This window comes from Erpetoichthys calabaricus, chromosome 7 (genome assembly GCF_900747795.2).
Source record: "Erpetoichthys calabaricus chromosome 7, fErpCal1.3, whole genome shotgun sequence".
NCBI lineage: Eukaryota > Metazoa > Chordata > Cladistia > Polypteriformes > Polypteridae > Erpetoichthys > Erpetoichthys calabaricus.
In genome coordinates, this window is record NC_041400.2 from 75315129 (window position 1) to 75337575 (window position 22447).

The window sequence follows — 22447 nt, forward strand, 5'->3', positions numbered from 1 at the left end:
TCCATACCTCGTGTCTTCTCATTAAACTTGTATCTCGCGAATATGGCATTGCAAACGGCAGCGGGTCAGTTCACGTGCTTACGTGGGAGGCGTGATGACGCGATATATTTTGATATATATCAAAATACCCGTGCTTCGCAGCGGCGAAGTACTGCTTTAAAAATTTTATTAAGAAGAAAAGTAAACCTTTTTAAACTGAGGAAAATGAACCGGTTGTAATATGACCAAGCTGTGTGCTGAGTTTACTCTTGAGCATGAAATCTAACGTGGTTTGTGCCCTTCAGAATGAAAACAGTTTGCATTTACCTCTTTAATAAAAGGCGAGCTTTTAAGCCTGGGAAATCACCCCGTAAATGCACATGTTTAATTGCACATGTGTTAATATGTATGCTTACATAGTATTAAAAAAAAAATTAACGTCATTTACCTTCGTTCCCGCGTTTGACTCGTGCTGTAAATCTCTTCCTTGTTTTTAGTTCACGTGATTATGTAGGAGGCGTGATGACGCGATACGTGACTCCGCCTCCTCCATTAGAGTATATGGACAAAAAACAGGTTCCAGTTATGACCATTACGCATAAAACCTGCCTAATTTTTGTAAGTAAGCTGTAAGGAATGAGCCTGCCAAATTTCAGCCTTCTACCTACATGGGAAGTTGGAGAATTAGTGATGAGTGAGTGAGTGAGTCAGTCAGTCAGTCAGTCAGTGAGGGCTTTGCCTTTTATTAGTATAGATCATATTGTTTGTTTCTGTGATGTACTAATCTGAAAAAAAGGCTTAATTAAAAATTGTAGTTTTCACTATTTTTCTAACAAAAAAAAAAATTGATATTGGTAATTAAACACTACTTAAATGTAAACGTACATGCACTTATATGTTTTAATCATTTTTAATCATAAATTTCGCTACAGCTTTTTGTTGTTAAAATATACATTTACTGTACTTATACACGAGTGTCTTTTTTTCTTCGCTGTATCAGCTAGATATTTGTAATTCTTGAGGGTGTAATTATAAAATATGGATTACCATTTTAATTATGTAGTACTTGTTTCTTACCAAAACTTATGCAGTATGACACACAGGAACAAATGATAAACACAATACAGATATTTTAAAAAAGCCTATTGTTTACTAAGCACCAATTTCAAATTCATCTTTATCTTTTCTTTTTCCAATTAAAAGTGTAATCTGCTACATTTTAAACAAGCACACTGTCCACTGAGTACTTTTTGTTCAGTTTATTACTCTACTTTCATAAAGGCTAATATACCAATCACCTCTTGTTTATTGATTAAACAAGCTTCCACTTACTGCTTTTTCATTGCACTGCAGGAAGTTTGCTGCAAAAGGAAAAAAAAAAAAAAAAGATGGGCACTGGCTCAACTACCGTAATACCTTGCGTAAAGGAACACTACAACTAAATCACTGTAAAGCTTACAAAATCAGGGTCTGAAAATATAGTTTTTTGTGATTGGCTGTTTTACCAATTATTTATTTTTTTTTTTTTTGAGAAAATTGGTAGATTTTGATCATTGGCCGATTGATCAGAGCATGCCCAGTACAGTATTTATAAAACATGATGAAAAATTAATCCTGTATGTAAAGTGTAGTCAATCTATACATAATTTCTTTTGTTTATGTCTTCACCCCAGGCTTGATGACCTCAGGAACATTACAAATGCAGAACAGGGCAAAGAACTGCAAAGCAGATGACAAAAAGAAAGTTGCTCATCATACCCCAAATACTTTGTCCTGTATGTCCTTCAAGAAAGCTCAGGTGAAGAATACTGCTGTTGAGCAGGTTAGTTTTTTTGGTCATTTTAATAATATCTTGTGTGTAATAGTGTTAAGTGTTTGCTTTCCTTCTGTAGGAATTTTGATGATTAATAATCAGTAAGACGGTCACCCAGGAGGATTACGTAATAATGTGGAAATTGAAAAAGAAATTTTTAACTTGCTTAATTTAATTATCAGTTTTACACTAGGATTATCAATAAATTGTATTACTCTGTTTCTTAAAACAAGTGTACTTCAGTTACATTGATACAAGTGTAAAGGGCAGAGACTTGCTTCCTGTAATAGAGAAAGGTAAGGTAATTAATATGGGAGCCTTGCAGAATTATTGGATTAATTATCTGTATTTCCGAAATGAAAACTGATAAGCCACAGGGGATATACAAACCAGTGTGTTTCTTCATGCTGGTCCCAAGCCTGGATAAATGGGGAGGGTTACGTCAGAAAGGGCATCCGGTGTAAAATCTTGCCAAATCAGTATGCGGACAGCAATACAGATTTCCATACTGGAATGGTCGAGACCCAGGTTAACAACCGCCACCACAAGTACTGTTAGTCAACATGTTGCTGGCGGAAATTGGACTACTGTTGGCCGAAGAAGGAGAAGAAGAGGGGGGAGATGTGTCCCGAGGCAGGAGGAGAGGAGAAAGTAAAGAGAGTGGAACTGAGGGTAGGAACTTTGAATGTTGGCAGTATGACTGGTAAGGGGAGAGAGCAGATATGATGGAGAGAAGAAAGGTTGATATATTGTGTGTGCAAGAGACTAAGTGGAAGGGGAGTAAGGCCAGGTGGATCGGAGATGGATTTAAATTGTTCTATCATGGTGTGGATGGGAGGAGAAATGGGGTAGGGGTTATTCTGAGGGAACAGTATGTCAAGAGTGTTTTGGAGGTGAAAAGAGTGTCAGACAGAGTGGTGATTGTAAAGTGGAAATTGAAGGTGTGATGATGAATATTATTAGTGCATATGCCCCTCAAGTTGGGTGTGCGATGGATGAGAAAGAAAATTTCTGGAGTGAGTTGGATGAAGTGATGGACAGTGTACCCAAGGGACTGAGAGTTGTGACTGAAGCAAATTTCAAAGGACATGTTAGAGAAGAGAACATAGGGGATTAGGAGGTGATGGGTGGGTAAGGTGTCAGGAGGAATGAAGAAGGTCAGACGATTATGGATTTTGAGAAAACGATGAACATGGCTGTGGTGAATACGTGAAAACGAGAGGGTGACATACAAGAGTGGAAGAAGATGCACACAGGTAGATTATATACAATGCAGGAGGGTCAATCTGAAGGAGATTGAAGACTGCAGAGTGGTAGCAGGGGAAAGCGTAGTTAGGCAGCATAGGATGGTGGTCTTGTAGGATGATGTTGGAGATCAAGAAGAGGAGGAGAGTGAGGGCAGAGCCAAGGATAAAATGGTGGAAGTTGAAAAAAGAAGACTGCAAGGTTGAGTTCAGGAAGGAGGCAAGACATGCAGTGGGTGGTAGTGAAGAGCTGCCAAATAGCTGGGCATCTACAGCAGAAGTAGTAGGGTGACAGCAATTAGGGTTCTTGGCGTGACATCTGGACAGGAAAAGGAAACCTTTTGGTGGAATGGGGAAGTACAGGAGAGTATATAGAGGAAGAGGTTGGTGAAGAAGAACAGGGATAGTCAGAGAGATGCACAAAAGCAAACAAGAGTACAAGGAGATAAGGCATAAGATGAAGAGAGAGGTGTCGAAGGCTAAAGAAAGGTTCAACACTTTGGAGGGAGAAAAGGTCCTGTAACCGATTGGCTAGATAGAGGGACTGAGCTGAGAAAGATGTGCAGCAGGTTAGGGTGATAAAGGACAAAGATGGAAACATACTCACAAGCGAGTAGAGTGTGTTGAACAGATGGAAAGAATACTTTGAGAAGCTGATGAATGAAGAGAATGAGAGGGAGAGAAGGTTGGATGATGTGGCGATAGTGAATCAGGACGTGCTACAGATTATGAAGGAGGAAGTAAGGATAGCTGTGAAGAGGATGAAGAATAGAAAAGCCATTGGTCCGGATAACATACCTGTGGAAGCATCGGGGTATTTAGGAGAGATGGCAGTGGAGTTTTTAACTAGATTGTTTAACACTAGAATTACCAGAGCCTATGAAAAAAACTCGTATATCCGGCCCCACCTTAAATCGCTTCTTAAAACCTTTCTCACCTCTCCGCCAGCGTTTTTTGTCATCTAAATGTACTGATAAAGACAAGCTGCCAGCAGCCGGCTATTCCATCCCCCAACGACTTAGAACGTAAACAAGCTTTTCCCAGCTAATGCCTTTGATTGATTATCTGGGAGTGAAGTGGAGTTTTAGAGTAGAAATAATAAGATTGTTATTTGGAACACACGCATTTCATATGTGTTGCATTTCTACAGTAATCTGTGTAAACACATTGTTAAAACAGAAACGGTTTACAATATTCTAGTAGCAAATGACAAAATGTAGGCATAAAACTATATAATGTATGAAGCCTGAAGTCCAAATATCAAAGAAACACTTTCACAAAAGGTACAAAAAAAAGCCACCGCCAAAAAAACCCGCCTTAGTGTGAGACATTAACATGACTTAACTATCACTGCTTCCGTGGCGTAACAGTATCAGTCGCTGACTGGGAATCAGCAGGTCATGAGTTCGATCCTGCACAACTCCCATTTGAGAAAGTGTTCTTATTTTCACTATTTTAGAATAAAATGATACATTTGATTTCAGTCTGTAACAGCCGGTGTAATTTATGATATATGTAAAGGTTAGCTTTATTTTTTAAAATTCACTTTTCATTGTCTCAGTCGCGATCAGGATCCATCCCTACCGCCCCCCACCTGACACTGCTGTTTTTAAATAAAGACGCGCTATAGTTCTGCAGTGTATCACGATACATACGACCGCGTGTTTTTTTCCCCCAGTATTGCCAGTCCCCACGTGTTGCTGTATGCTGGTTTCTTTTGTACTCCAGGACATGCAGAGGAAAGCATAGTAAAGAGCAGTAACTTCAGCGCTATATGCAATCATCAGACACTCCCCCATCTGACACTGCTAAAGCTCTGCAGTGTACTTGTGACTGCATTGTCGTACCAATGCTTGCGAACTGAAGTGTCTGCATGCACTTTTCGTGGCATTACACGTGTATTTTTTGAACATGCCCATGTAGCTCAAACACAGGAACATATGTTGATGTAAAAGTATAACAAAACAAGTGCACTTTTATTCAAGACTATAACCGAAGAAAAAAAGAAAGCAAGTTACAGTAGGTGGAATGCTAAGAAGTGCTGATTTCCATTCTGTGCTATATAACTGTTAACATTTGAATCTGATGATTGCATATAGCGCTGTCTGATTTAGTGTGCGCAAGAACATGCAGGTGGCCAGTTGCTGAGTGCTACAACGCACATTTTAAAAAAAGAAATAGACAAATATATGTGACGTTTTGAAGAAATCATTTTATGACGCGAATAGTACCAATCAGAAAACATCGTCGAAGTAATGCAATATTATTTGAAAACAAACAGCGTCAGGTTGGGTGTGAAGTTATACTGGCGCTATTTGAGTCAGATCAGAAGCTGAATAAGCTGAAAAAGCTCCTGTTCTGACTCTAAGTAAAAAAGCATGAATTAATCAACAGAAATAACCGCGATTGACATTTTAAAGTTAACGATTTACAGTGCATACCAATTTATAAATTCAATGTCCATTTGAGGAAAAAAAACACTTTCTTCAAAGCTGGGAATCGAACTCGCGTCTCTGTGGCACAGTAAGGCAGTGGTGCTCCAAGTCAGCAAACAGTCCTTATAACTTTTTTTTTTCAAGATCCATAACACACCGACAGACAGAGCACTGTGTAATACAGAGACAGACAGGCAGAGATACAGTGGTGTGAAAACTATTTGCCCCCTTCCTGATTTCTTATTCTTTTGCATGTTTGGTCACACAAAATGTTTCTGATCATCAAACACATTTAACCATTAGTCAAATATAACACAAGTAAAACACAAAATGCAGTTTGTAATTGTGGTTTTTATTATTTAGGAGAAAAAAAAAATCCAAACCTACATGGCCCTGTGTGAAAAGCTAATTGCCCCCTGAACCTAATAACTGGTTGGGCCACCCTTAGCAGCAATAACTGCAATCAAGCGTTTGCGATAACTTGCAATGAGTCTTTTACAGCGCTCTGGAGGAATTTTGGCCCACTCATCTTTGCAAAATTGTTGTAATTCAGCTTTTATTTGAGGGTTTTCTAGCATGAACCGCCTTTTTAAGGTCATGCCATAGCATCTCAATGGATTCAGGTCAGGACTTTGACTAGGCCACTCCAAAGTCTTCATTTTGTTTTTCTTCAGCCATTCAGAGGTGGATTTGCTGGTGTGTTTTGGGTCATTGTCCTGTTGCAGCACCCAAGATCACTTCAGCTTGAGTTGACGAACAGATGGCCGGACATTCTCCTTCAGGATTTTTTTTGGTAGACAGTAGAATTCTGGTTCCATCTATCACAGCAAAGCCTTCCAGGTCCTGAAGCAGCAAAACAACCCCAGACCATCACACTACCCACCACCATATTTTACTGTTGGTATGATGTTCTTTTTTCTGAAATGCTGTGTTCCTTTTACGCCAGATGTAACGGGACATTTGCCTTCCAAAAAGTTCAACTTTTGTCTCATCAGTCCACAAGGTATTTTCCCAAAAGTCTTGGCAATCATTGAGATGTTTCTTAGCAAAATTGAGACGAACCCTAATGTTCTTTTTGCTTAACAGTGGTTTGCGTCTTGGAAATCTGCCATGCAGGCCGTTTTTTGCCCAGTCTCTTTCTTATGGTGGAGTCGTGAACACTGACCTTAATTGAGGCAAGTGAGGCCTGCAGTTCTTTAGACGTTGTCCTGGGGGTCTTTTGTGACCTCTCGGATGAGTCGTCTCTGCGCTCTTGGGGTAATTTTGGTCGGCCGGCCACTCCTGGGAAGGTTCACCACTGTTCCATGTTTTTGCCATTTGTGGATAATGGCTCTCACTGTGGTTCGCTGGAGTCCCAAAGCTTAGAAATGGCTTTATAACCTTTACCAGACTGATAGATCTCAATTACTTCTGTTCTCATTTGTTCCTGAATTTCTTTGGATCTTGGCATGATGTCTATCTTTTGAGGTGCTTTTGGTCTACTTCTCTGTGTCAGGGAGCTCCTATTTAAGTGATTTCTTGATTGAAACAGGTGTGGCAGTAATCAGGCCTGGGGGTGGCTACGGAAATTGAACTCAGGTGTGATACACCACAGTTAGGTTATTTTTTAACAAGGGGGGCAATTACTTTTTTCACACAGGGCCATTGTAGGTTTGGATTTTTTTTCTCCCTAAATAATTAAAAACCATCATTTAAAACTGCATTTTGTGTTTACTTGTGTTATATTTGACTAATGGTTAAATGTGTTTGATGATCAGAAACATTTTGTGTGACAAACATGCAAAAGAATAAGAAATCAGGAAGGGGGCAAATAGTTTTTCACACCACTGTATACAAATAAACAGGGAAGGCACATGTACTGAAAGAAAAAAAAAATCAACATGTGCGTTGTTTCTGCAGCACTGAATGAGCTCACCCACTCTAACATCACCCCTCCCCTGATCTGACTCTCAAAGTAACAGCGCAAGTACAGACACAAATCAAGTGCATGTGTGTACTGTATAATATTAACAAAAAGAGCAGCTTACTACTGAAAACGGCAAATATAGGAGTGAGTGGGGATCGAACCAGAACTCTTGATTACACTTGGTTTGCGTCTGTACTTGCGCTGTTACTTAGAGAGCCAGATCGGGGGAGGGGTGATGTTAGAGCGGGTGAGCTTATTCAGTGCTTTTTCTTTCAGTACATGTGCCTTCCCTGTTTGTATATCTCTGCCTGTCTGTCTCTGTATTACGCAGTGCTCTGTCTGTCTGTGTGTTATGGATCTTGAAAAAAATAAGTTATAAGGACAGTTGTTCATGTTAATTGCAGTCTCAATTGTTAAAAAAATATTTTAAAAGGAGCATCCCACATGAAAATATAACGATCTCATTACCTGACAGTCCATACCAATTTACAAATTTTATGTCCGTTTGAGGTTAAAAAGAAAAAAAAGAAGTAACACTTTATCCCCAGCGGGGAATTGAACTCATGTTTGTGAGGCAGAGAAAGCTACTCGCTCTGAGAGGCAAATCTTAGCGCGCTACGCCACGGAAGCTGTTATATTGTGTGTGAAGCTTTTGTGGAAGTGTTTATTTGATCTTAGGAACTCGGGCTTTACACATTCTATAGTTTATGCCTACATTTTGTAACATTTATTACTAAAATATGAAAAAGTTTCTGTTTTAGCAATGTGTTTACACAGATTACTGTAGAAACGGAACACGCATGAAATGCATGTATTCCAAATAGCGATCTATTATTTCTATTCTAAAACTCCAGCAGTTCAGTCACTCCCAGGTAATCAAACAAGGCATGAGCTGGGAAAACTTAGTGAACGTTCTGCGACGGTGGGGGATGGAATAGCCGGCTGCTCGCTGCTCCTCTTAATCGGCACATTTAGAAGACAAAAGAGAGGTGAGAACAGTTTTAAGGTGGGCCGGATCTACGAGTTTTTTCGTAGACTCTGGTAATTCTAGTGTTAATGGAATCTTGGAAAGTGAGAGGATGCGTGAGGAGTGTACTAAATTTTAAGAATAAGGGAGATGTGCAGAGCTGTAGTAACTAGAGTTGGATAAAACTGATGAGCCACAGCATGAAGTTATGGGAAAGAGCAAGCTAAGTTAAGAAGGGAGGTGATGATTAGTGAACAGCAGTATGGTTTCATGCCAGGAAAGAGCACCAGAGATGCAGTGTTTGCTCTGAGGGTGTTGATGGAGAAGTATACCTGGAGAAAGCATATGACAGGGTGCCTCAAGAGGAGTTGTGGTATTGTATGAGGAGTCGGGAGTGGCAGAGAAATATCTAAGAATTGTACAGGATATGTACGAGGGAAGTGTGACAGTGGTGAGGTCTGCGGTAGGAGTGACTGATGCATTCAATGTGATTGGCTCTGAGCACTTTCTTATTTGCAGTGGTGATGGACAGGTTAATAGATGAGATTAGACAGGAGTCCCTGTGGGCTATGTTGTTTGCTGATGACATTGTGGTCTGTATAGAATAGTTTTTCCTAAAGTGAGCTAAAAACTACCTTAGTATTCCCTCCACTAGCTCACCCTCAGAAAGAGTTATTAACACAGGAGGTAACATTATCACATGCAAGACCATGTCAGCCAAGCTTGAGACAATGAATATACTTGTCTTTTTTGCAAAAAAAAAAAAAACTGTGGTGCAATAGGAAATGATGTGTGTTAATTTTATGGTTATAGCAAGAAAAGATTTAAAATACAGTGGTGCCTCATACTTCGAACTTAATTCGTTTCAGGGGGCAGTTTGAACTGTTAATTGTTTGAAGTCCGAATAAATTTTCCCCATTTGAAATAATGGGGAAAAGAGGTATGACCCTAAACAATACCCATTTCAATAAACTTAAACGGCAAATACACATAATCTAAGGTAAAAGCAACACAACTGAATACCATAAATAATAAATTAAAACATGAAAACAATTAATAAAATGCGTAAATACCTTAGAATAAAATGAAATAAATAGTGGCATGCATGGATGTAGCAGCTTGGTGCTTTTCTTTCAGCTCTTTTTTTGTCCTTTTGTGTATATGTTCCTGTTTGTCATAATGACATTCTGCTGGGCGAATAATGACTACAGCCTGCACAATCTCCTAAAAAGAGCACTATGCAGCGAGTAGACTGTTACAGCTGAGTTTCTCCGCTTCCACAACATCCCAGTGGATGTAGCCAGGCCTCCGGGCTTCCCCTGGATTACCATCACCACAGGTAGGAGACTGAGACGGTGCAGGAACAGAAAGCAGAAGCAGGGCTGGTGAGCTGACGAGGCTATGGAGGTGCCTCACAAGCCACCTCTTCCTACCATTTTTCTCACCAACACAAGATCCCTTGCAAATAAGATGGATGAGTTGAAGCTATCTCTCTCAGATTGTTAAAGACAGTTGCATTTTGCTAATTACAGACACCTGGCTGCATTCACTCATTCCACATATAGCTATCGAGTTAACAGGCTTTACAGTACACCGGCATCATTCAAGCTCCCAATCATATTTCTGTTGAATTTAGCGCTTGAACCCTGAAACATTTGAAGTTAGAATTGTTCGAAGTATCTGTATCATTTGCATGTTATTTGCTGATAATAAATCATATTTTAAACTATAATAAACATCTATCTGCAGTATTAAATTTGACATTCTTTAAAAACTCTACTGTATGAAGTTCTATGTTGTGATGAATATTTAGGTCAATACTGTAAAAATTATTGTATTTTCGGCCTTATCGTCCAGCTCTTTGCAGCTTTCTTTCAACAACCTTTAAAATTTTTTGTGGTGTTTTTTTTTTTTTTGTAATTGTGTTTATTTTTTGTTTTTTTGTATCATAAATGTATTGTTTTTCATTGTATTTTTTACTATTTTAAAATGTCATGCTTTTATGATAATTTGAGTGAATAATAAATGGTTTCAATAATAAAAACAAAACAAAAAAATGCAACCCCCCTTTTGATCTCAGACTATTTCAAAATGTGCCCCATAGACCTGTGGCCCTTTATCCTATGCCAAAGTCTAAACTGAATTTAAACTTGGGATCTGCTTAATGTGGCATGAACACATGCATAATTGAGTCTTTAAATTTGGCTTGCAGAAATGGGAATCTACCAGTAGCAATTACATAAATAATGATTAATAAGTCATCTGAAATCACCACTTTCCTCTTTCTGTGGGTGAGTTTAAAGATAACTCCTAATCAAAATCACTTACTTGTGTTTAATGTTTTGTCATGTTTCAGGGCCCAGGAAAAAATCAACTGGAAATATGTAATTTACAGTATATGTGTGTGTGTTTTTTATATAAACAAAATGACTAATAAAGTAAAAGTTTGTAAATAGTTTACAGTGTTGAAACAAATTGTTGTGTTAATTGCAGAAATGTAAGAAGTATACTATTTGACAGGTTTCCTCAGAAAAGGCAAAAAATCGGAACCCTTCCTTCAAAGACCTCTGTCAAGAAGACAAGCGACGCATTGCAGTCCTCATTCAGGAGCTTGCCAGGTAGTTCAACTTGCACCTTACAAATACAGACTAACCTTTAATTTAAAATGGAACAGTAAGCTTGTGGTTTTAATGTAAAAAATCCTGAAAATTTGAATGGATTTATTTGTGTTTCATTGCATAATTATACAAGACTATGAGCTTATTTTACAGTTTAAAAATCAAAGACCAAATGCAATAGTACTTTTATTAAATTAGTAAAGTTAGCAGCTGTCACAGTACACATTAATTTCTCAAGGTTTTCGTGTTTGAAACTTGTTTGGAAATTATTTAAATTTTTTTTATTATTCCCGTTTATTATTTATGTGGCAGAAATTGCAGGTCTCATAATATCTGTAAAGTCACTGGAACATCTGGTATAAATGTGAGATTATTCTTCTGCTGGAAAACAAAATTGTCAGGTTTGAAAAGCTACATGATAAAGAAAATTTGATGTCAATTCTCAGACTGAAAGAGGAGATGATATTTAAAAAAGTTATATTTGTACTAGGGGGTTTGCCCCCTGCTTGCTTCACTTGCCAACCCCCCCGGCCAGCGCTTTGCGCCAGCCACTTTGCGTCTCTGCTGCTTGCATATGTGGATTTCACTTTCAGCAAACGACAAATCTTTTAATTCTCACAGATATGTCTCTTCATTGGGAAGAAACTGTACTTTTCCCTGATGGCAACATAAATTAGATGATCTACAAATCTCCGACTTAAAGTTGAACACGAAACAATATCTACATACTTCTGTCATATCACCTATGTCCATATGTTCAATCTCTTTTCGCTGTCCCGTTATTTCACCGAGTAATAATTTCTCTGTATTAGTGCTAATGCGATCTTTACTATCAGTTTTCTGAGACTTTCAAATTTTAGTACTTTGATAATCTGTTACCTGCTCTGCATGTGTATCGCGCAAACGTTTTTGAACCTCTTTAGGACATTCTACTTTGTCTTCTACTCTTTGTCTTTTATTTCCAACCATGCTTGGAGCTGAGAGCGCAGGAACTGTGTCTGACAATAGCATTCAATAGCTAACATGTCCTTTGAAGTCAATAGCGTTGTTCTAAAAACATCACATTAAAACATTAAAGTTCGATGATAAGTTCACGAAATGAAATGAAAGTTCAAAGAATGATACCAAACATATACAGTATATGTAGGTTTTAAAATAAGCCCGATTTAAAGCGTGACAAAAAACACAAATGACATAAAAAGTCACATAAAATCGTTGCACAAAATCGTTGCACTTTTAGGCTTAGGATTTTATATACAGTATATAGAGTCAATTTTCCCAGATTTCTCTCCTTACAGCATCAAACCATGGTTCTCCAAAGCTGAAATCAGATGTAGCCACTTGTTTTCAGCTAAACTGAAAGTAGAAGTTGACAGGCAATTCTGTATCTTTAGTTCTCTTGAAGAAACAAAAAAGAGCTAAAAAGACTGATTTTGTCATTTGCAAAAAAAAGAATCTGCTTGCAACTTTTTATATTTTTAATATAACACGTTTGTTGTAATTATACCCTGTATTTTCTTTTTGTTGTTTTTAGTTACTACTTAGGGGCTTTGCCCCCTGCTTGCTTTGCTCGCCAACCCCCGTTTTTGTTTTTCCGGATACACACTTTTAAGATTTTTTTTCTTTGAATTGTTGCTATTTCATTAGTTTCACTTTTATTTCAGATCTTCTGTAAAAACAATATTTGGAATCTTTCGAGTACCAATGTGCTGAATCTTTTTAATGAGGTCAGTGAGACGTGTGTTTAATGACTTTGTAGCTGTAATTCAGGATAGGTTTCTCTGTTTGGAATTTCAGCACAGACAAAACGATCCACATCATCAGCAGTTAATATTTTTTTTGCAAAGTAACCAATAAATGCATGTGAGGTAAACTCCGTTTTTGAAATTCTCTTGACTTACTGTAAACTTCAAAGCCTTACAATATTTACATACTTCTGACATATCACCTATGTCCATAAATTCGATCTCTATTCACCTTTTCGTTATTTCTCCTAGTAATAATTTCTCCTTCTTTGCGCAAATGCAGTGTTTACTTTGTTTTTTTTTTAACACTGTCGTTTTTTTCTGCTTTCATATTCTGTATCTTGCTCTGCATGTGTTTCGCGCCTATGTTTTTTTTGAGGCCTTTCAATTCCAGTTTTCATTATCTCTAACCTGCTGTGCATGTGTTTGGCTCCTTTGTTTTTTAACCTCTTTATGACGTTTTACTTTGTTTTCTACTCTGTCTTTTATTCCTGACCTCGCTTTGTCCTGCTTTTTTTTAATGACACCTGGTCCGTGGTGATTATTTTCCCTTTTTCGAGTAATAATTTCCATTTATTTGCGCTACTGTGATCTTTACTTTCTTTTTTATATACTTTCAAATTTTCCTACTTTCATATTCTTCAACTTTCTCCACATGTGTATTGCGCCATTTTTTTTTTTTTTTTTTTTTTTAGCCTTTCGAATTCCATTGCTTTCATAATCTCTAACCTGCTCTGCATGTGTATAGCGCCAACGTCTGGATTGGACGTGCTTTTTTTTTTTCAATTCCACTTGTTCCGGGGTGATAATTACTTTTCTTATTTTCTGAATTTGCACCTAGATTATTCTTTTTCTTTTTTGTCTCTCCAACGCTTTTGAGTCTGTTTTCTCCACGCTGCTTTCTTCTTCGTTTAGTTGTCTACGTTTCATATAACGTATTGTCCTTATACACTTTATATGCGCTAAGAGCCGTGGATCTGTGTGTGCTCAAAGCCAAAACTTGACTGAATGTGTTGCTGCCCGTGCTCTTATTTGGTTGTAAGTAGGGCATGTCTTGCAAGAATCTCATGTTCTACGTCATCGCGAGATGGTGCTGGGTCAATCTCTTGGCACAAAGTCTCATGTTTAAGGCCCCTGCGAGACGCTCCATGGCCAATCTCTTTCGTCTCACGGGTCTTTTAAGTGTCTTCCGTGATCTTAACGTGAAGATCACGTCTTGACGCCCTACTGTTTCTTTGCAGGATTTTTTTTTCATAATAGAGAGATATTGAAATTTATTCTATTAAATAAATGTGTATTTAAAAGCGACAATAGACTTAATACATGTGTACATGGGGTCTTGAATGTTTACAGGCACAAGCACATGCATGGATTTATGTGCCTAATTTTTTATATGTATGAAACTCCTTTAATTTCTGGTTGCTTACAATCACATTACTGAAGGGGTAGACTTTTCCTGTTTTTTTTTTTTCTTTTCTTTTCTCCAGGAGACATCATAACATAGGATTATTGCACTTGGACCATACTATCGTACTAAATTTAATCTTTACTACATTTGCTGCTAGGGCTTTGTTTTGTTTTGGGCGTGCCCTATCTCTTGTCATTTCAGACTGGGAAACTGAAATGTGGTCTAGCCTCACCTGAGGTATAATGGGGGAGGGTTTAGGGAAAGAGAGCAAGTTACTCCTTAGCTATCCTTTTTACCTGTTCACATGTAAGTGCAACTATAACGACAAGCTCCTTAGTCATAATGCCTGGCAATAAATATATGAAATCAGTGTTAGCGCTAAATTGTGAAACAATACACTACATTTATTTAAGATTACAAAATGTCCTCACACTTTCAGAAGCAGTATCACTCTGAGCAAACGTTGAATTTTGTCATCTAGAATATCAAAGGTCTCAATCATGAAAGAAAAAAAAATTGTGAGTGGTCTCCTCAAGACCTCTATTTTTATATTATGTAAATTAAAGAACCATCAATATCAAATTAATAATTCATTGAACAATTATTATAAAAGTCAGTCAATCATGTCATTATATGTACCCCAAAAGTTGATAGAAATCTACGTTTTGTACCTAATATTTGTATATACAAAATTTGGTTTATCAAAGTGAAAGCGTACTCAAGTTATTGTGTTAACATACACACACATACAGACAGACTCACAGATATAAATCCAGAAATGGTATTTTCAGACTCAGGGAGGTCTAAAACTTCGAGATTCATCAAAATCTTGACATCTGATTTTTAGATGATTTCGATACTTTCCCTATACTTTGTTTACAAGAAAGTAAAAAGTATTCTCCCACCTCACAGGCCTAAATAATAAGATAGTATTTTTTACAGTAGACTCACTTAACAAGTAAATACCAGTTTCAATTGCAAAGAGATTAGATCAGAAAATCTTTTGATAAACTAGGGTGCTTTGCCCCCTGTTCGCTTTGCTCGCCAACCCCCATGCTTGAGCTATGTGCTACTCTCTTTGCGGTTCTGACGCTCGCATATGGGAATGCGGATGTACAATTTACTAACTATTTTACATTACAGCAAGATTTTATCCAAAAAGTTTTCTTTTCAATTTGCAATATGAGTACTCATAAAATTTATAATAGCTTAAGATTTTAATTGTGTTTTAAATCCAGACCTAGATAGATGATCAACTAAAGTGACAATAACCTCTTATACAGAAAAGACAATCACACAATTTGTAAATGATCATAACTTATCAGTCCCATAAAGACTCTTAAATCCAACTTAAAGAGAATATTCCGTATTCTCACCAGTACATCATAGTTATATCATAAGAATTGATTATTTTTTCATTGATAATAATTTATTGCCCTTTAGCAAATCTTACAAGTATGACACTATTCTTATCTCTGATCGAACTTCTCTGATCTTTGAGCTTGAATCACTATTCTCCACACACTCATTTTGTATCTGCCGTCTTAACCACCAGTTATTAGCAGATGTGAACTTTCTAGAGTTATTTATTTTTTAAAGGCTAATGCATCCTCAGAAGTTTCCACAGGAATACTTTGGGGAAACTGTAGGAGTTTTTAAGAGGACAGATTATTAATATATTTCTCATATAAATAAATTGGAGACAAAGAAGCCTTCAGATGAAATCCGTGCGATCTCTAGAATAGATCAAGAATATGCCAGGTCTCCAAATGAGGCACTTTACAGGAAAAGACAGGCTCTTGATGACAATAAAAACTGAACAACTTAGTGTTAAATCACGGCATCATTATTATGAAGATGGAGAGAAGGCTAATAAGGTATTACCTCAACAAATGCACAAGCAGGAAGCTCACAACACAATAGCAGAAATTATCAATGCAACTGGAGATAAAATCGTTAACCATAAAATTACATATTAAGGGAGTACAGTGATCCCTCGCTATATCGCGCTTCGCCTTTCACGGCTTCACTCTATTGCGGATTTTATATGTAAGCATATTTAAATATATATCGCGGATTTTTTGCTGGTTCGCGGATTTCTGCGGACAATGGGTCTTTTAATTTCTGGTACATGCTTCCTCAGTTGGTTTGCCCAGTTGATTTCATACAAGGGACGCTATTGGCAGATGGCTGAGAAGCTACCCAGCTTACTTTCTCTCTCTCTCTCTTGCACTGACTTTTTCTGATCCTGACGTAGGGGGATTGAGCAGGGGGGCTGTTGGACACCTAGACGATACGGACGCTCGTCTAAAAATGCTGAAAGATTATCTTCATGTTGGCTACCTTCTGTGCAGCTGCTTCGTGAAGTGACATGCTGCACGGTGCTTCGCATACTTAAAAGCACGAAGGGCACGTATTGATTTTTTTATCTGTCTCTCTCTCTCTCTCTTTCTCTCTCTGCTCCTGACGGAGGGGGTGCGAGCTGCCGCCTTCAACAGCTTTGTGCTGCGGTGCTTTGCATACTTAAAAGCTAAACGGCCCTATTGATTTGTTTGCTCCTTTGAAGAGGACGATATGTTTGCATTCTTTTAATTGTGAGACTGAACTGTCATCTCTGTCTTGTCATGGAGCACAGTTTAAACTTTTGAAAAAGAGACAAATGTTTGTTTGCAGTGTTTGAATAACATTCCTGTCTCTCTACAACCTCCTGTGTTTCTGCGCAAATCTGTGACCCAAGCATGACAATATAAAAATAACCATATAAACATATGGTTTCTACTTTCGCGGATTTTCTTATTTCGCGGGTGGCTCTGGAACGCAACCCCCGCGATGGAGGAGGGATTACTGTACTAGAAGTCCTTATATTCTACTCAGTTTAAAGAAGAAGAAGAGACAAAAGTCTATGGAGTTTCTTTAACACAATACCAATACCACAGCTGGAGGACAGGGCTAACCTCTGACACTCTCAGAGCTACTAGATGCTATAAAGAAAATTATTTAAAGATTTTCAGCTGAGCTCCACTATTGTTAGCAACATTTATAGAATTAGAGACAACAAAATTCAACCTCAAACTCCAAGCATTAATTACTGTACCTTTTTTCCAAAGAAAAATAAAGACTTATAATTTGCACCATACAGATTAATTTCTTTTGAATAATGATGTTAAGGTGCTTTCCAAAGTTTTCGCTAGAAGGACTGAGAAAATGCTTTTTTCTGTAATATCACAAGACCAAACCGGATTTATTAATGGCAGAACTTCAAACCTTCAGCCTCAGTTTAACACTAGAATTACCAGAGCCTACGAAAAAACTCGTAGATCCGGCCCACCTTAAATCGCTTCTTAAAACCGTTCTCACCTCTCCGCCAGCGTCTTTTGTCATCTAAATGTACTGATAAAGTCATGCTGCCAGCAGCCGGCTATCCATCCCCCCACCGACTTAGAACGTAAACGAGCTTTTCCCAGCTCATGCCTTGATTGATTATCTGGGAGTGAGTGGAGTTTTAGAGTGGAAATAATAAATCACTATTTGGAACACACGCATTTCATGTGTGTTGCGTTTCTGCAGTAATCTGTGTAAACACATTGTTAAAACAGAAACATTTTTTATATTCTAGTAACAAATGACAAAATGTAGGCATAAACTAAATAATGTATGAAGCCTGAAGTCCAAATATCAAAGAAACACTTTCACAAAAGGTACAAAAAAAAAGCCACCGCCAAAAAAAGCTGCCTTAGTGTGTGACATTGACACGCATTAGCTATCACTGCTTCCGTGGCGCAACAGTATCAGTCGCTGACTGGGAATCAGAAGGTCATGAGTTCGATCCTGCACAACTCCCTTTTGAGAAGTGTTCTTATTTTCACTATTTTAGAATAAAAAGATACATTTGATTTCAGTCTGTAACAGCCGGTGTAATTTATGATATTTGTAAAGGTTAGCTTTATTTTTTTTTTTAAATTCACTTTTCATGTGTCTCAGTCGCGTTCAGGATCCTTTCCTAGCCCATCTGACACTGCTGTTTTCACATAAAGACTCGCTATAGTTCTGCAGTGTATCACGATACATACGACCGCGTGTTTTTTCCCCCAATATTGCCAGTCCCCACGTGTTGCTGTATGCTGTTTCTTTTGTACTCCAGGACATGCAGAGGAAAGCATAGTAAAGAGCAGTAACTTCAGCGCTATATGCAATCATCAGACACTCCCCATCTGATACTGCTGTTTTCACATAAAGACGCGCTAAAGCTCTGCAGTGTACTTGTGGCTGCATTGTCGTACCAATGCTTGCGAACTGAAGTGTCTGCATGCACTTTTCGTGGCATTACACGTGTATTTTTTGAGTATGCCCATGTAGCTCAAACACAGGAACATATGTTGATGTAAAAGTATAACAAAACAAGTGCACATTTATTCAAGACTATAACCGAAGAAAACAGAAAGCAAGTTACAGTAGGCGGTTGATATGACAGCTTGCGTGTGGAATGCTAAGAACTGCTGATTTCCATTCCGTGCTATATAAGTGTTAACATTTGAATCTGATGTTGCATATAGCGCCGTCTTATTCAGTTGTGCGCAAGAACATGCAGGTGGCCAGTTGCTGAGTGCTACAACGCACATTTAAAAAAAGAAAGAGACAAATATATGTGACGTTTTGAAGAAATCATTTTATGACGCGAATAGTACCAATCAGAAAACATCGTCGAGTAATGCAATATTATTTGAAAACGAACAGCGTCAGATCGGATGTGAAGTTATACTGGCGCTGTTTGAGTCAGATCAGAAGCTGAATACGCTGAAAAAGCTCCTGTTCTGACTCTAAGTATAAAAGCATGAATTAATCAACAGAAATAACCCGCGATTGACATTTTAAAGTTAACGAGCGCATGAGCTTATTCAGTTCTGCTGGATCAACGCATATGTTGATCTTTTTTTCTTTCAGTAATAGCGCCAACATAGATCCACACCCCGATCTGACGCTGTTCGTTTTCAAATAATATTGCATTAGTGCGATGACGTTTTCACATATATTGTCTCTTTCTTTCAGGTGTGTAATAGGAACCACAGCATAGAGAGAAGCGTGTACATTGTAACAGGTACACACGTTGTAAATGTAGGAAAGACTATCCTTGCGTGTGTGTGAACAGTTAACATTTGAATCTGATTATTGCATATAACGCTGAACTTACTGCTCTGTACTGTTCTATCCTCTGCATGTCCTGGAGTATAGAAAAGAAACAGCATACAGCAACATGTGGGGACTGGCAAGATCGGGAAAAAAAAATACGCATTCACTGATTACAAAATGCAAGATGTTATGCGAATGAATATGAATAATATGAATAATGTTGCATCCGTGCCACAAAGTTTTCCGAAATGTACTATACAGGTCATAAAACGAATAATTCCAAATATCATATATACCTACGTCTGTGTTTGTTTGTTGTTGTGACATCATTCACCATAAGGTGCACTCTAATTCAGCAGGAGCAGGAACACTCAATAAAACCGAATAAAAAAATCAAGTGACGGTGAGATACGAAGAAGGCAGAATCGCCAGCGTTTGTGTGTCAGCTTTTATCCCTCCAGATGAGAGAATGTCCAGTTCCATTGTCTCAAAACACCACTCACATCTCCAGTTGTTCCATTTCAAATAAAACATAACAGCGTCAGATCCCTGTGGGGGGGGGGGGGGGGGGATTGGGGGTAGTATGTATTGTGATCGTGATTTAGAAAGAATAAAAGTTAAAAAAAAAACGGTAACTTTTACAAGTCCTATAAATGCACACCGTGTGTTACAGACGCAAACCAAATGTATGTGTGTACTGTATAATATTAACAAAAAGAGGAGCTCACTACTGAAAACGGCAAATATAGGAGTGAGTGGGGATCGAACCGGGGACTCTCAACTACAAGTCAGCAAATCTTACCGCTACGCCACGGAAGCTATTGTATCAGTCTTGAACCTTTTGCGGAAGTGTTTTTACTTGATCTTTGGACTTCAGGCTTTATACATTATATAGTTTATGCCTACATTTTGTCATTTACTACTAAAATATGAAAAATGTTTCTGTTTTAAAAATGTGTTTACATAGATTGCTGTAGAAATGGAACACACATGAACTGTGTGTGTTTCAAATAGCGATCTATTATTTCCACACTAAAACTCTAGCAGTTCAGTCACTCCCAGATAATCAAACAAGGCAAGAGCAGGGAAAACTTGGTGAACGCTCTGCGACGGTGGGGGATGGAATAGCCGGCTGCTTGCTGGCTCGTCTTAATCGGCACATTTAGAAGACAAAAGAGAGCTGCGAATGGTTTTAAGGTGCGCCGGATCTACGAGTTTTTTCGTAGACTCTGGTAATTCTAGTGTTAATGTAATCTACTCACCTATTTTCCACACCAGGAATCTTCTTTTCTTTTGACGTAGAGTTAAATTGGACTACCTATTCACCACATTGCAAAAATTTGGGTTTGGCCCAAATACTGTATATATGCATGAATAAAATTACTTTATACTGATCTAGACACCTCAGCTGTATTAACAACATAAAGTCAAACTAGAACATGGTACTCCACAAAGGTGTACTTTTATTGCCATTTCTTTTTGCAGTTGCCATTGGCCATTCATTTTTGAAATACATTAGAGATAATGGGGGGATTATCAGAGAAGGACTCGAACAGTAAATATCACTGTACGCAGATTATATTAGTACTATGTATGTCAGACCCACAAACATCTTTACTATTAGTACATAATTCACTAACAGAATTACAAAAGATAACTTTTTTCTGGGTGGCAAATATACAAGCTGTAAAGACCTGGAAATTGATGAATTTACACCAGCCCAGTCAGCAATGGAAATAAAATCTTGCTGTACTTCTTTATATACTGTGTTTTGAGCCCCCAATAAATACTAATTTTAATCAATATTCCAATAATTAAATTGTTCATCAATCATTCAGAATATGGAAACAATGCAGGATACTCTTCAAGCCAGAGAAGCTTTTATCTGTTACTCTTCTACACAATAATCACCTCTTTCAACACTCTGAGACCTGTGCAGTATTTAATCTTTGGAAAATGTACGGAATTAAAACACTTGGAGAACAGTATAATAATGTTTTTGTACCTTATGAACAATTACTCTTAATTTAACTTCCCATCAACTCAAATGTTCCACTACTTTAATCCCCCGCTATATCGCGGTTCAGCTATCTCGCCCCCGCTACATCACGGATATATTAATATTATTATTACTAGGGGGCTCCACCCACCCCCGGGTTTGGTTAACAGATAAACAATTTAAAGAGATTGTTATTTTCATGGGAATTGTTACATATGCATTATTTTCATTTTTACTTTAAAACTTTTGTAAAAACAATATTTGTCCTTTACTTCCTGCCCCGGGTGTGATTAAATCTCTTTCTTGCGGCACTTATAATGCTTTTCGCGTTGTGAAGAGGGGGGTCTGAACGCACGCTAAAGAAATGCAATTGGTTCAACTTGTGTCTTGCTGCTGCTGGCCAGCTGTGTGTTGTGCTTGTCGCGCTTTGTGTCAATCACTTAAAAGCCTGTACAGCAGCTGTCCTTTTGCCACTTCATGTCTCTGTCGCTTGCTTTGTGAAGGGGGGGAGCTGAAAGCACGCTAAGCGGAAGTGGATGGGTCAGCTACTGGCTTTGTGCTGCTTCTGCCAAGATGCCTGTTCTGCTTGTCGTTCTGCGCGTCGATCATTTAAAAGCCTGTACAGCAGCTGTTCTTCTGTCTCACCAGCTTGTCTTGAATGACGTTAAAATGTTTTATAATAGAGAGATGTTACTCATATCCTTAGCCCGACATCCACATATCATTTGTGTTTACAAAGTGTGTTTTAATAAGTTTACATGTGTTTAAAGTGTGTGGGATGGGTATTTTAAGGCTTAAACTATAAAAAAAAAATGTTTATTTATATGGTCTTTCAATATTACGGATTTTCACCTATCGCTGATGGGTCTGGAACGTAACATCCTCTATAGGTGGGGGATCACTGTACTTTCAAATTTGTAAATTTGCTCAAAGAAACCTACTCAATTTTCTACACCTCCTACCCATTTCTGTTCCAGAAGAAATACTGATCAGTCTCGAAAACTCAGACAGCATCTCTATAATATATAAAACATCTCAAAGAAATTTCCTTTCAAAGATCCTAGGGTATGGTGGGAAAAGGATCTTTCAATTAATATCTTAGAAAAGAAGTGAAAGACAGCCATGTATAAAATACACTCTAGCTTTATATGCACAAAGCATTCAATCATTCAACTTGAAATCTTTCATTGATCACATTTATCTCAT

General features: G+C 37.9%; 1 protein-coding gene across 3 annotated transcripts in view; it reads left to right on the forward strand.

Moving 5' to 3' along the window:
- kiaa1328 (KIAA1328 ortholog) overlaps positions 1 to 22447 on the forward strand; it is a 427478-nt gene that overhangs the window by 71126 nt on the left and 333905 nt on the right. For all 3 annotated transcript variants that reach the window (XM_051930087.1, XM_051930086.1, XM_051930088.1), the window contains 2 exons: positions 1653 to 1801; positions 10865 to 10962. In XM_051930087.1, coding sequence (XP_051786047.1) covers positions 1653 to 1801; positions 10865 to 10962 — 247 coding nt within the window. The remainder of the gene's footprint in view (positions 1 to 1652; positions 1802 to 10864; positions 10963 to 22447) is intronic.